The sequence below is a fragment of the Pantherophis guttatus genome, chromosome 3, assembly GCF_059756535.1.
Source record: "Pantherophis guttatus breed Tessera chromosome 3, ASM5975653v1, whole genome shotgun sequence".
NCBI lineage: Eukaryota > Metazoa > Chordata > Lepidosauria > Squamata > Colubridae > Pantherophis > Pantherophis guttatus.
In genome coordinates this window covers 8,745,126-8,758,232 of record NC_142065.1, presented here as the reverse complement: position 1 = coordinate 8,758,232, position 13,107 = coordinate 8,745,126, and the positions used below count along the sequence as shown (strand labels likewise).

The following is a 13,107-nucleotide window of genomic DNA, read 5'->3' as shown; positions in this document are numbered from 1 at the left end:
TTAATCAGTGGAATAGCTTGCCTCAAGAAGTTGTGGGTGCTCCAATATTGGAGGTTTTCAAGAAATAACATCTCAGACAAATGACAGTCATTTGTCTGGGATAATATAGAGCAGGGGTATCAAATTAGGAAGAGCCTCGGTGGTGCAGTGGACTAAAGTGCTGTTAAGTGCTAGCAAGTAGCTGCCAGCTGCCTGCAATTAGTGCAAGTTCGAATCTCACCAGGCTCAAGGTTGACTCAGCCTTCCATCCTTTTGAGGTAGGTAAATTGAGGACCTGGATTGTGGGGGCAATAAGCTGACTTTGTATAGAACAACAGCGCTTAGGGAGCCCTGAAAGCCCTAATAAACAGGTATATACAAAAAAGTATGCAGGCTATTGCTGTCATGCATTGTAAGCCGCCCTGAGTCTACGGAGAAGGGCGGCATATAAATTGGACTAATAAATAAATAAATTCAATCTCATTGAGGGCTGCATCAGGGCTGTGGTTGACCTCGGGGGGGCCGGGCAGGCGTGGCTGACTGGGTGGGCGTGGCCAGCTTGATGCCACTCACTGGATGTGGGCAACTGGGTGGGTGTGGCTGACTGGATGGGCGTGGCCAGCTTGATGCCACTCACTGGATGTGGGTGACTGGGTGGGTGTGGCTGACTGGTTGGGCGTGGTCAGCTTGATGCCACTCACTGGACGTGGGCAACTGGGTGGGTGTGGCTGACTGGTTGGGCGTGGCCAGCTTGATGCCACTCACTGGACGTGGGCAACTGGGTGGGTGTGGCTGACTGGATGGGTGTGGCCAGCTTGATGCCACTCACTGGGCGTGGGCAACTGGGTGGGTGTGGCTGACTGGATGGGCGTGGCCAGCTTGATGCCACTCACTGGATGTGGGCGACTGGGTGGGTGTGGCTGACTGGTTGGGCGTGGCCAGCTTGATGCCACTCACTGGATGTGGGCGACTGGGTGGGTGTGGCTGACTGGATGGGTGTGGCCAGCTTGATGCCACTCACTGGGCGTGGGCAACTGGGTGGGTGTGGCTGACTGGGTGGGCATGGCCAGCTTGACACCACTCCCCAAATTGCTGGCATGTTTCCTCTTCGCGCTGGATAGCCTGAGCTGAAGCCACATTGGGTAGACCAGGCCAAAGCAAAATGGGCCAGTCCCTTACATTTTCCAGGACAGTTGCGTGGGCCGGATCTGACCACATCACAGGCCGAATGCAGGCTGCAGGCCAGGGGCCTTGAGTTTGACACCCCTGATATAGAGAACTCAGCTTGAGCAGGGGTTTGGACTAGAAGGCCTCCAAGCTCCCTTCCAATCCTATTATTCTATTTTCTATTGTTGGGCACATATACTTGAGAAATATGTCAGAGGATGAAGTTGTTCCTTTAAAAGTCCAGTATCAACTTTTCGGTGGCTAAAATAGGAAATTCTTCCTCTCTGCCTTTCTTTCTCTCATTTGCCTGGAATCAGCACAATTTTCAATCAGTTCTTAAGTCCCAATTATTTCTTTTTCTCCAGCTCAACTCTGAGGTGAAACGAATGCAAATTCACATGCCGTGGAGTTATTACAGTGGTTACAACTGCCTGGCATTATTCAGTGGTGCATTTTTTATTCTTGCGCCTTTGGCAGAAGAGAAAACGATGAATGTATTTCAAAAGCCCTTTCAATTAAATCCATCCATCTCCTGGAAATTGTGCTATTAATGTAAATGGAGGTTGCCATAAAGACTGGGGATGAAATATACCGGAGAGCTCATTTGAAGCAAATCTTCTGTAAACTGGGCTATTTATCTATCTATCTGTCTGCCTGTCTATCTATCTCTAAGTAAATTGTAAAATGCTAATGGCCAGCGGGAGAATTGTGGGAGTTGAAGTCCACAAGTCTTGCAGTTGCCAAGGTTGACAAACCCTGTTCTGAAGCATGAGGACTCCATACAGGTAAGTCCTTGACGTACGACCAACATTGAGCCCAAAATTTCTGTTGCTAAGTGAGACGTTAAGCGAGGTTTGCCCCATTTTGCAACCTTTCTTGCCACAGTTATTAAGTGAATCACTGACTTCAGTTGTTAAGTTAGTAGAATAGAATAGAATAGATTTTTTTATTGGCCAAGTGTGATTGAACACATAAGGAATTTGTCTTAGTGCATAGGCTCTCAGTGTACATAAAAGAAAGAAAAGAAAAAAGGAAAAGGAAGAAAAAAGAAAAGGAAGGAAAGAAAGAAAGAAAGAAAGAAAAAGAAAGAAGAAAAGAAAGAAAAAAGAAGGAAAGAAAGAAAGAAAGAAAGAAAGAAAGAAAGAAAGAAAGAAAGAAAGAAAGAAAGAAAGAAAGAAAGAAAGAGGGTTGTTAAGTAAACCTGGCTTCCTCTTTGACTTTGCTTATCAGAAGGTCGCAAAAGAGGATCATGTGATCCCGGAACATACAACCGCCATAACAAGTACATGCCAGATGCCAAGCATCTGAATTCTGATCACGTGACTGCAGGAGTGGTGCAATGGTCATAAGTGTCAAAAACAGTCGTATGTCACTTTTTTCAGGGTCATTATAACTTCAAACAGTCTCTAAATGAACTGCTGTAAGTAGAGGACTGCCTGTAATTTTTGTAGAAACTGTTAGCCAGTGGGAAAGACTGCCCCAGGAAGCTGTTTCTTCTCATGCATGGGGATGAGTCTTCACTGCCTTCTCCTTCTCTGGTAGAGAACTCAAACAGTAGTTACCAATTAGTGATGCTGTATTGCAGTGGTTCCAAAGCATGGCAATTTCCAGGTGTATGAAGTCAAATCCCAGAATTCCCCAGCCACCATGGCCATTGAATTGATGGGAATTGTGGAAGTTGAAGTCCACAGACATGAAGAAGGGTTGAAGGAACTGGGTATGTCTATTTATTATTTATTAGTTCAATTTATATGCTGTCCTCCTCGGAAGACTCAGGGCGGCTTACAATGCACTTATAGCAATAGCCTTCATTCTTTTGTATATACCTGCTTATTAGGGCTTTTGGCCCCCCATAAGCGGTGTTTCTACAAAGTCAGCTTATTGCCCCCACAATCCGGGTCCTCAATTTACCTACCTCGGAAGTCTGGAAGGCTGAGTCAACCTGGAGCCTGGTGAGATTTGAACTTGCACTAATTGCAGGCAGCTGGCAGCTAAGTGCTACATAACAGCACTTAGTCTGCTGCACCACCAAGGCTCTTTGTCTAGTCCAGTGGCCCCCAACCTTTTGGGCCCCAGGGTTCCATGGAGACAGGTTTTTCTGTGGACTGTGTGTGTGTGTGTTTGGTTTCATGTGCTGCCTGCTTCTCACAGATGGGGTTTAGCATGTTTGCATGGCCCGGTTTCTGGCATGCCGTGGACTAGTCTGGTCCATCGACTGGGGGGTTGGGGACCCCTGGTCTAGTCTAACAAAGAGAAGAACTCAGGGTGATATGATAGCAGTCTTCCAATATTTAAGAGGCTGCCACAAAGAAAAGGAGGTCAACTTATTCTCCAAAGCACCTGAAGGCAGGACAATGGGTGGAAACTAATCAAGGAGAGAAGCAATTTAGAACTAAGGAGAAATTTCCTAATTTCCGATTAATTGTTCCTGATTAGAACAATTAATCGGTGGAAGGACTTGCCTCCAGAAGTTGTGAATGCTCCAACACTGGAAGTTTTTAAGAAGAGACTGGATAACCATTTGTCTGAAATGGTATCAGGTTTTCTGCCTGAGCAGGGGATTAGACTAGAACAGTGATGGCGAACCTTTTCGGCACTGAGTGCCCAAACTGGAATGCGCGTGCCGGAGGGCCAGAAATCCGAAGACCAGCTGGCGGTGGTGCACATGCCCACAGAGAGGGCTCTGCGTGTCACCTCTGGCACATGTGCCAGAGGTTCACAATCACGGGACTAAAAGATCTCCGAGGTCCTTTTGATCTCTGATGTTCTGTTAAAGTGAAAAGCATAAGAAACCCCCCATAAAAATAACTCCACCTTGATTCTGTTTCATACGAGACAAGGCAGAGAGGAACTCTGTCAAGATTCTGTTACTATTCTGGAACTTCACTGTTCTATATGTCGACAATGGGTGGAAACCAATCGGGAGAATCATCCTAGAACTAAGGAGGAATTTCCTGACAGTTGGATCAACTAACCAGTAGAACGGCTTGCCTTTAGAAGTTGTGGCTGCTTCATCCCTGGAGGTTTTTTTTTTTTTTTAAAATTTGATTTATATGCCGCCCTTCTCCGGAGACTCAGGGCGGCTCACAATGCGTTAAGCAATAGCCTTCATTCTTTTGTATATTTATACAAAGTCAGTTTATTGCCCCCACAACTGGGTCCTCAATTTACCTACCTTAGAAAGGATGGAAGGCTGAGTCAACCTTGAGCCTTGGCGAGATTTGAACCTGCAGTAATTGCAGGCATCTGGTCTTAATAACCAGCTTAATAACAGGGTGCCTTAGACCACTGTACTACCAAGGCTCTTTTTTCTTCTGGAGACTGGACAGCCACTTGTCCGGAATGATATAGGGCATGGGTGTCAAACTTGATCACGTCACTTGATGTATTGTGACGTTTTTTGCCTTTGCGGAGCCGGGGTGGGCGTGGCCTGTGCATGATGCATCCGGCCCACGGGCCACCAGTTTGACACCCCTGGATAGGGTCTCCTGTCTGAGCAGGAGGTTGGACTAGAAATCCTCCAAGGTCCTTTCCAATTCTGTTATTCTACCACTATGTTTGGGAAACACTGCTCTAATGAGTCATGCGTTGAATAAAGAGTTGGGCTAACTGAGCTCTCAGATACCTTCCAACTCTATGATTCTTTGTTCACTGTTAGATTTAAAAGAAGCTTTGAACTACTCTTTTGAAATGACAGCAGTGATGATATGCTTGAAGCAGACTCAATGTGGACTTCACAAACGGAAATATCCTCTTGAGTATTTTTCTTTTTTTCACAGGTATCTCTGATTTTTTTCAAATAAATACCACATTTTCTGCCTTTGGGCCTAGCCCTTGGGCTGATGGAGAAGCAAACATAGCAGGGGTGGGTTCTAAATTTTTTTACTACCGGTTCTGTGGGCATGGCTTATTTTGTGGGCATGGTTTGATGGTCATGTGACAATTATTTAGGATTTAGCAGAGGTACTAGTCTACCAGGCTTTTAACTGCTTGCAGAGCTGTACCGGTTTACCCATTTCTTCTTAGAGCGTTCCGGTCTACCCATTTGTTTTTGGAGGCACCGGTCTATCCATTTGTTTTTGGAGCGCACTGGTCTACCACCACCTGCCTTTTAACACTGATCAGCTGTAGGGCGGCCCTTTGAAGCCCGGTGGCAAGAGTTTAAACAGGTTCAACAGATATGACACATCCTATTGTCACCGCTACTGGCTCAGCTGAACTGGGCCGAACTGGGAGGAACCCACCACTGAAACATAGGTAGTCAGCAACTCACCACCGTTCATCTGTGACTGTTCAAGTTAAAACAGCACTGAAAAAATTGACTTATGACCATTTTCCGATGTCAACTGTCCAACTAGTGAACCCAAATCAAGGAAACTCTCTTGGGAGCTTTTAATTCCGAAAAGTAAAACTTTATTGGAAACACCATATTGGTACTGAAAAAACAAAACCAGCGCTGGTTTTCCATGCAATTGCTTGCCTACCGTGTTTCTCAGAAAATAAGACTGAGTCTTATTTTCTTTTAGACTTGAAAATAAGCACTTGGGCTTATTTTCGAGGTGGTCTTATTTTTTTTAGCAACTATGGCAAGAAAAGTCGTAAACTCATTTAACAATTGTCTTGCTTAGCAATGGAAATTTTGGGCTCAATTGTGGTCATAAGTCAAGGACTGTCTGTTAAATGCAATGTTTTGGTTTCTGAAGGCATCTTTTGTCGCTCAGTCTATTCAAACGGAGAACTATCCATCAAAGTGCCTTTAACTCTACCTTTGTAATGTCTGGTTGGTACCATGTTTTCTGTCCTACAAAGGATGAATTTAAAAAATGGAAGGCAGGAGGATCCCAATACAGGGACAAGTTGAAACGGTTGTGTTTTTATCCTAAACAACTCATTTTATTTCCTACAATAGATTTGACATTGAAACAAACAAAGGGGAAGTGTTTTTTCTTCTTTACCCTGATAATTGCACGGAATTGCACGGAAACGGCATTGGTCGCGTTGGTTGATGATCTCTGGAGGGCTCGGGACAGGGGTTGTTCCTCTGTCCTAGTCCTATTAGACCTCTCAGCGGCTTTTGATACCATCGACCATGGTATCATGCTGCACTGGCTAGAGGAGTTAGGGGTGGGGGGCACCGTCCTACGGTGGTTCTCCTCCTTTCTCTCTGACCGGTCACAGTCTGTGTTGACAGGGGGGCAGAGGTCGACCCCGAGGCCCCTTGTGTGTGGGGTGCCACAAGGGTCGGTCCTCTCGCCCCTTCTGTTCAACATTTATGTGAAGTCGCTGGGTGAGATCATCCGTGGTTTCGGGGTGAAATACCATCAGTACGCTGACGACACTCATCTGTACATCTCTACCCCGGACCACCCCAATGATGCCCTTGAAGTGATGTCCCGGTGCCTGGAGGCCGTGCAGATCTGGATGGGGAGAAACAGACTCAGGCTCAACCCATCCAAGACCGAGTGGCTGTGGTTTCCGACATCCCGATATAGTCAGTTGGTGCCATCACTGACTATTGTGGGCGAGTCGTTAGCCCCCATGGAGAGGGTTCGCAACTTGGGTGTCCTCCTGGACTCACGGCTGTCTTTAGAAGAGCACATGACGGCCGTGGCCAGGGGAACTTTTTATCAGGTCCGCCTGATTCGCCAGTTGCGTCCCTTTCTGGATCGGGACTTGTTAAATACGGTCACTCATGCTCTCGTTACTTCCCACCTGGACTACTGCAATGCTCTCTACATGGGGCTCCCCTTGAGGAGCACCCGGAGGCTCCAGCTGGTCCAGAATGCAGCCGCGCGGGTGGTTATGGGAGCGATGTGGCGCTCCCATGTGACCCCCCCTCCTGCGTGAGCTGCACTGGCTCCCGGTGGTCTTCCGGGTGCGCTTCAAGGTTTTGGTTACCACCTTTAGAGCCCTCCATGGCATCGGACCGGGGTATTTACGAGACCGCCTTCTGCTACCAATAGCCTCTCACTGACCAGTACGCTCCCATAGAGAGGGGCTCCTCAGGGTGCCGTCGGCCAAACAGTGTCGACTGGCGGTCCCCAGGGGGAGAGCCTTCTCTGTGGGGGAACTACGATCTGGAACGAGCTCCCCCCAGAGATACGGAGGATCCCGGACCTGCGCACATTTCGTTGTGCTCTCAAAACTTTTTTATTTCAGCAGGCCTAACTCTCCTCTTTTAAATTTTTAATTCGTGATTTTATAAATTGGGTGTTTTAATCTGTGTTTCGGCCAAAATATTTAATAATTTTAAGGGATTTTTAATATTTGTATTATCTGTATTTTATCTTGGCTGTTCACCGCCCTGAGTCCTTCGGGAGTAGGGCGGTATAGAAATTTGATTAATAAATAAATAAATAAATAATAGATTAATAATTAATAGAATACATCAGGACAATTACTCATGGAGTCTTTGTGGTGGCTAGAATTCCTTTGTGGGTTAAACAAAGATTTGACTTCACAGTAAAAGCGTATTTTGCAATGGGGAATCTAATAAAAGCAGAGGCAATTAGAAATAGGAAATGAACAGTTAGGAAACTAAGCAGACACAAAACGTTTGCTGTGACAGCTGTAATTGCCCCTCCTCAAAAAAACCCTACAAAAAAACCCCCAGAAAAAGTTGACAAACCAAGAAGGTGGAATGAGGAACCTCTATGACGGAAGAAGTAATAGCAGCAAATTAGCAAGATTGGACACCTCCTTCTCTACTCCTCAAAGTATTGACTGGGGCATTCTGGGAGTTGAAGTCCACCCATGAGTTCTGAGGTTGAGGAAACACTGCTTTAGAGGTAGATAAAGTTTGAGGTAGAGGTAAGTAGGACTAGAAATGTCAGAAGAATGATTTGGGGTTCCAACTCAAGCTGGGGTTGTGCGAGAACAAATCAAAATAAATCCAGACAGCTGTGAGAAAAGAACATTTATTTATTCTCCCAAAACAAAGAGGTTAGTCTGTGGGGATATCTACAGAGAAAATGGGGTACAACAGGGCTGTTTTATAGGGGAGCTTGTCCTTGGTATGGGTTTTGAGGGTGTGAAGGGCATGGATGTGTAGACCTGGAGAAGCGGTTGATTAAATCAAGCGATGTGGATTGGGTCTGTTCTTTTCAAACTTTGAGCAATGTCTACATTGTATTGAGTTTTGTGCATTTGCTTGTGTGTGTTTATAATTTGTAATAAGTGTTTAATTAATTCTTATTTTTTGCTGTACTGTAAATTTAAAGGATTTTGGAGGGTGTATTCCTGGGGTGGGCTGCTGGGGGTTTGCAGGGGTTCGGGAGAACCTCTAGCTAAGATTCTGTGCAGTTCAGAGAACCCCCAAATCCTACTCCTGGCTGGCCCTGCCCACCCTGTCCTGCCCCTCCCAGGAGTCCCGTTTTGGATTCAGGTAAGTGCAGAGCACGCTTGGAAGCTCGGGGAGGGTGAAAAACAGGTCTACCAGAAGTTTGGGAAGAACCAAACAGGCCCTTTTCTGGCCTCCAGAGGGCCTCCAGAGCCTGGGGAGGCCATTTTCACCCTCTCAGAGGCTCGAGGAATGCCCCTGGAGCCCGGGGACGGCAAACCCACCCACCCTGCTGTGGTGCAGGAGACTGACTAGGCCACGCCCACCATGGCCGTGCCCACCCAGCAACCGGGCTGAGAACCCTTGCTAAAATTTTTGAAGCCCACCCCTGCTGTAATCCGTAACTTTGTTGGAGACCTGGGTTGGTTAACCTATGATTCCCTGTACAATATTTCTAATGTAGTTATATAAATTTATATACATTCTTCCCACAGATGCAAGAGAATCTCTGGAGCTCAGGGTCGAACTGTGGGGTCCTTGGTGCTTTCTTAGCTTGGTGGTTTTCTTGCAGAGGTTTCATTTCCAAAATAAATAACATTGTCCCATGTGAAAGATGCTTTTATTACACACCGCTCTTCTCTGCAAATTTCAAATATCTGTTGATTGTTTCCCTGCCTCTTCATCCTTCCCTATTCTCTGTCCTTCTGCAGGCTGCCCTTCGCTTCGCTCTACGGATGGCCCCATACAAGGTAGGCCTTGTAGCTTGTTCTTTGATTACAAAGAATAAGTTCTTCTTCCTGTTTGCTCCCTCAAAGAGCTAGACCAGTGGTTTTGAACCTGAGGTCATTGGACCTCTGGAGGGCTGCAATGTCGTCATGGTGGGGGGGTCCACGAAAGCTTGAAAAATATGATTTAAATCTTAAGTCTTAGGGGGTCCATGGCCATGGTCCGTGACCACAAAAAGTATTTTTTAAAACAATTTTGGATATACATCAATATCATTATATGAACAGTGAGGCATCTGGGTATCATTCATTTAAATACAAATAAAAATAGTAATATTAATAATATTTGTTACATTAATCATACTTATGTAATTGTGGTGTTATTATACATATTTGTATTAGAGTGTGTTCCTTCATTGTTTAGTTGTTTAGTTGCGCCATTTCAGTAACAATCACAATATTATTTAAACGTACATCGTGATATCATCTTTCAATGTGTAATCTTTATATCTAGCTATTACTTTTAGTATATTATATAAAAATATGTTTAGTAATATTCCCCCTTGTTTCTACCTTTATTCTAGCTCTTAGTAAAGCCAATCTTATATTAAACAGCATTCCCTTTCTAACCATCATCTCTTGCCCGCTTCAGTATTTCTTCAGTATATTCTTATTTGTTTTTTGACTTGCCTCCCAAACTCCTCCCTTGGGTCTTAGTCTCTGTCTACATCTTTCCTATCTAACCCAAATATTTCTTCCATAAAAAGTATTTGTGGGGGGGGGGGGTCCATGGTGAAGAAAAGGTTGAGAACTATTGATCTAGGGTATTAAAACACCAAAGAGAGCATCGTTAGTTAATAAAGTGCTTGAATAAGTAGACTATGTTGGGAAATGTGGCAAGCATCATATAATATTGTTTCAGAAGTGGAGGAGGCTTAATATGAATCCAAAGCCATTTTTATTCTTCAACCCAAAATCTTTCCGTGATGCCTTACCATGGGGTATGTGTGCATGAGTGTGTGTGTGTGTGTGTTTCTGGAAGGGATGAGCTAAGGAGAAATGGTTTAAAAAAATTGACAAATCAATAAATAATAAAGTCTATGCCGAGAGTACTGTTTATAATTTCAGCAGGGTCGCTCAATGCATGAAGGTTATCCCAGCTAAAGCAAGCAGAGGGTTTGGTGTATATGCTGGTTAATATGCTGGCCTAGAAACCAGGAGATTGTGAATTCTAGTCCTCCCTTAGCCATGAAAACTGGCTGGGTAACTTTGGGCCAATCACCAGGAGACGGTGAGTTCTAGTCCTGCCTTAGCCATGAAAGCCAGCTAGATGACTTTGAAGCAATGACTAGAAGACAGTGAGTTCTAATTCTGCCTCAGGCAAGAAAGCTGGCTGGGTGACTTTGAGCCAACCACCAGGAGACGGTGAGTTCTAGTCCTATCTCAGCCATGAAAGGCGGCTGGGTAATTTGGGGCCAATCACTAGGAGACTGTGAGTCTTAGTCCCATCTTAAGGCATGAAAGCCAGCTGGGTGACTTTGGGCCAACCACCAGGAGACCGTGAGTTATAGTTCTGCCTTGGGCATGAAAGCCATCTGTGTGCCTTTGGGCCAGTTATTCTTTCTCAGCCCATCCCATCTCACATGGTTGTTATTGTGGGGAAAACAGGACAAAGAAGGAGTATTAGATATGTTTGAATTACATATGAAGTAACAAAGGCGGAATAAAATAAATCAAACAGATAAATAAATATATACAGCAACAGCAATATATGAAGATGCTGGCAGTGGAAGATCCCTTTAGTGATATTGATAAAAACATGCTTTCATCTTATGCAGAAGGAGACAGTGGTAAACCACTCCTGTATTTTATGAAGGAAACCACAAGGATAGATAACATAAAGTGATTGACAATATAGTGCCAAATGACAGCCCTTTAGGTCACATGATACCCAACCTATCAATACCAATAGCACTTAGACTTATATACCGCTTCACAGTGCTTTACAGCCCTCTCTAAGCGGTTTACAGAGTCGGTGTATTGCCCCCAATAATCTGGGTCCTCATTTTACCCACCTTGGAAGGACGAAAGGCTGAGTCAACCTTGAGCCGCTCAGGATCGAACTCCTGGCAGCAGGCAGAGTTAGCCTGCAATACTGCATTCGAACCACCGTGCCACCCCGGCTCCTTACTAACTTACTTAACTGCAGCGATTTGTTTAACAACGGTGGCAAAAAAGGTGCGGTAAAGTGGGGCAAAACCGCCGCAACACCTGCCTTGCTTAGCGATGGAAATGTTGGGCTCAGCTGCGGTCATATGTCGAGCACTCCCTCTAAGCAAATATAGTTGTTTGTGAAAGCACTTTGGGGTGGGTATATAAACCTAAATGCTATCGCTATTGCTACCTTGAGCCCTGGTGTTGCAGTGGTTAGAACGCAATATTGCAGGCTAACTCTGCCCACTGCCAGGAGTTCGATTCTCACCAGCTCAAGGTTGACTCAGCCTTCCGTGGGCAATAAAATGAGAAGCTAGATTGTTGTGGGCAATACGCCGACTCTGTAAACCGCTTAGAGGGGGCTGTAAAGCACTATAAAGTGGTATATAAGTCTAAGTGCTATTGCTATTGCTACCTCCAAGCCTATAACAGACCTATTCTTGCTCTCAGTTAGCTTCATCCACTTGCTGATGGTACCATCTCATATGCTTCTTGATAAGAAGTCTTTTTTTTTTTTTTTTTACAAAAATGTCACCGATAATTAGAGCTTCCAGCACTACTTTGAAGATTCCTGGAGGAATTGTTTTCCCTCCTTAAAATTCTTTGATTGCACCAAAATATCTGGTTAAAAATACTCGATGCAGTCACTGCATTGACCTCCCACTGAGTATGTCAACCTACCAGGAAATCCAATGGAAACCTTCCTCTAGTGAATATGCCTTTATCTTTTATTTTCCTTCGACTGGAAAGAAAAATAAAATAAAATCCAGAAAGTCATCCAGCACTGCCTGTTGCAACTACCGTGTTTCCCCGAAAGTAAGACCCTGTCTTATATTTTTTTTAATCCTGAAATAAGTGCTTGGCCTGATTGCCATGCTGTTCTGCCCCAGCTACGGACCCCAAAGAACGCAGCACACACAAAGTCCATACAAACCTTAGTTTACTAATTAAAGACTACTAATGAGCTTTCTTAGTAGTTGTTCGAACACAAGTACAGTTTAAACCAGTCTTTTCTGAACAATTTAACTTCATTAACAGCCGACAAGAATCCAAAGCATCATAACTCAATTCTGAGGTACAGTATTTCAGATAACCGTAATCTTACTGTGGTTGGCAGAATGCCCAGAAGCAATTTGCAGGAAAACTGACAAGAGAGAAACAAGAGCCGAACCAAACGTTTCTGGAATCTAGATGCGAAGGAATATGAATGAAGTTGTTCCCTGCAAATTGCATCAGTCGTTGTCCTTCCTTAAGTAGGCTAAGGGAGTGGCCAATTAGCCCCAAGCCTTACTCTTGAGGAGACCTCCTCCTGAGAAGCCACTCCTGCCTTTTGGCAGCTCTGCGCACCTGTGCATCGAGAAAAGGCTCCTCCTCTTCTTCCTCTTCACTTATGGGAGCTTCTGGAGGTTCTGAAGGCCCTGGCTGAATCCCTGCCTCTGGCACCACATCTTCTCCAGCCTCCTCATTGTCCGACTCAAGTGCCAGCTGCTGGCGCAGCACCACACCAGCCTCCTCGCTGTCTGAATCAGCTACTACCTGCACAGGCCACTGATGGGCCACAACACTTACAACCATTCGTTCAGGAGACCTCCTCCTAAAGAGCCACATGTATCGAGAAGAGGCTCCTCCTCTTCTTCCTCTTCACTTATGGGAGCTTCTGGAGGTTCTGAAGGCCCTGGTTGAATCCCTGCCTCTGGCACCACATCTTCTCCAGCCTCCTCATTGTCTGACTCGAGTGCCAGC

General features: G+C 45.2%; 1 protein-coding gene across 1 annotated transcript in view; it reads left to right on the top strand.

Annotated features, from left to right (window-relative positions):
• Positions 1 to 13,107, top strand: part of COL20A1 (collagen type XX alpha 1 chain) — a 195,751-nt gene that overhangs the window by 85,835 nt on the left and 96,809 nt on the right. The window contains exon 20 of the mRNA XM_087889017.1: positions 9,136 to 9,174. Coding sequence (XP_087745143.1) covers positions 9,136 to 9,174 — 39 coding nt within the window. The remainder of the gene's footprint in view (positions 1 to 9,135; positions 9,175 to 13,107) is intronic.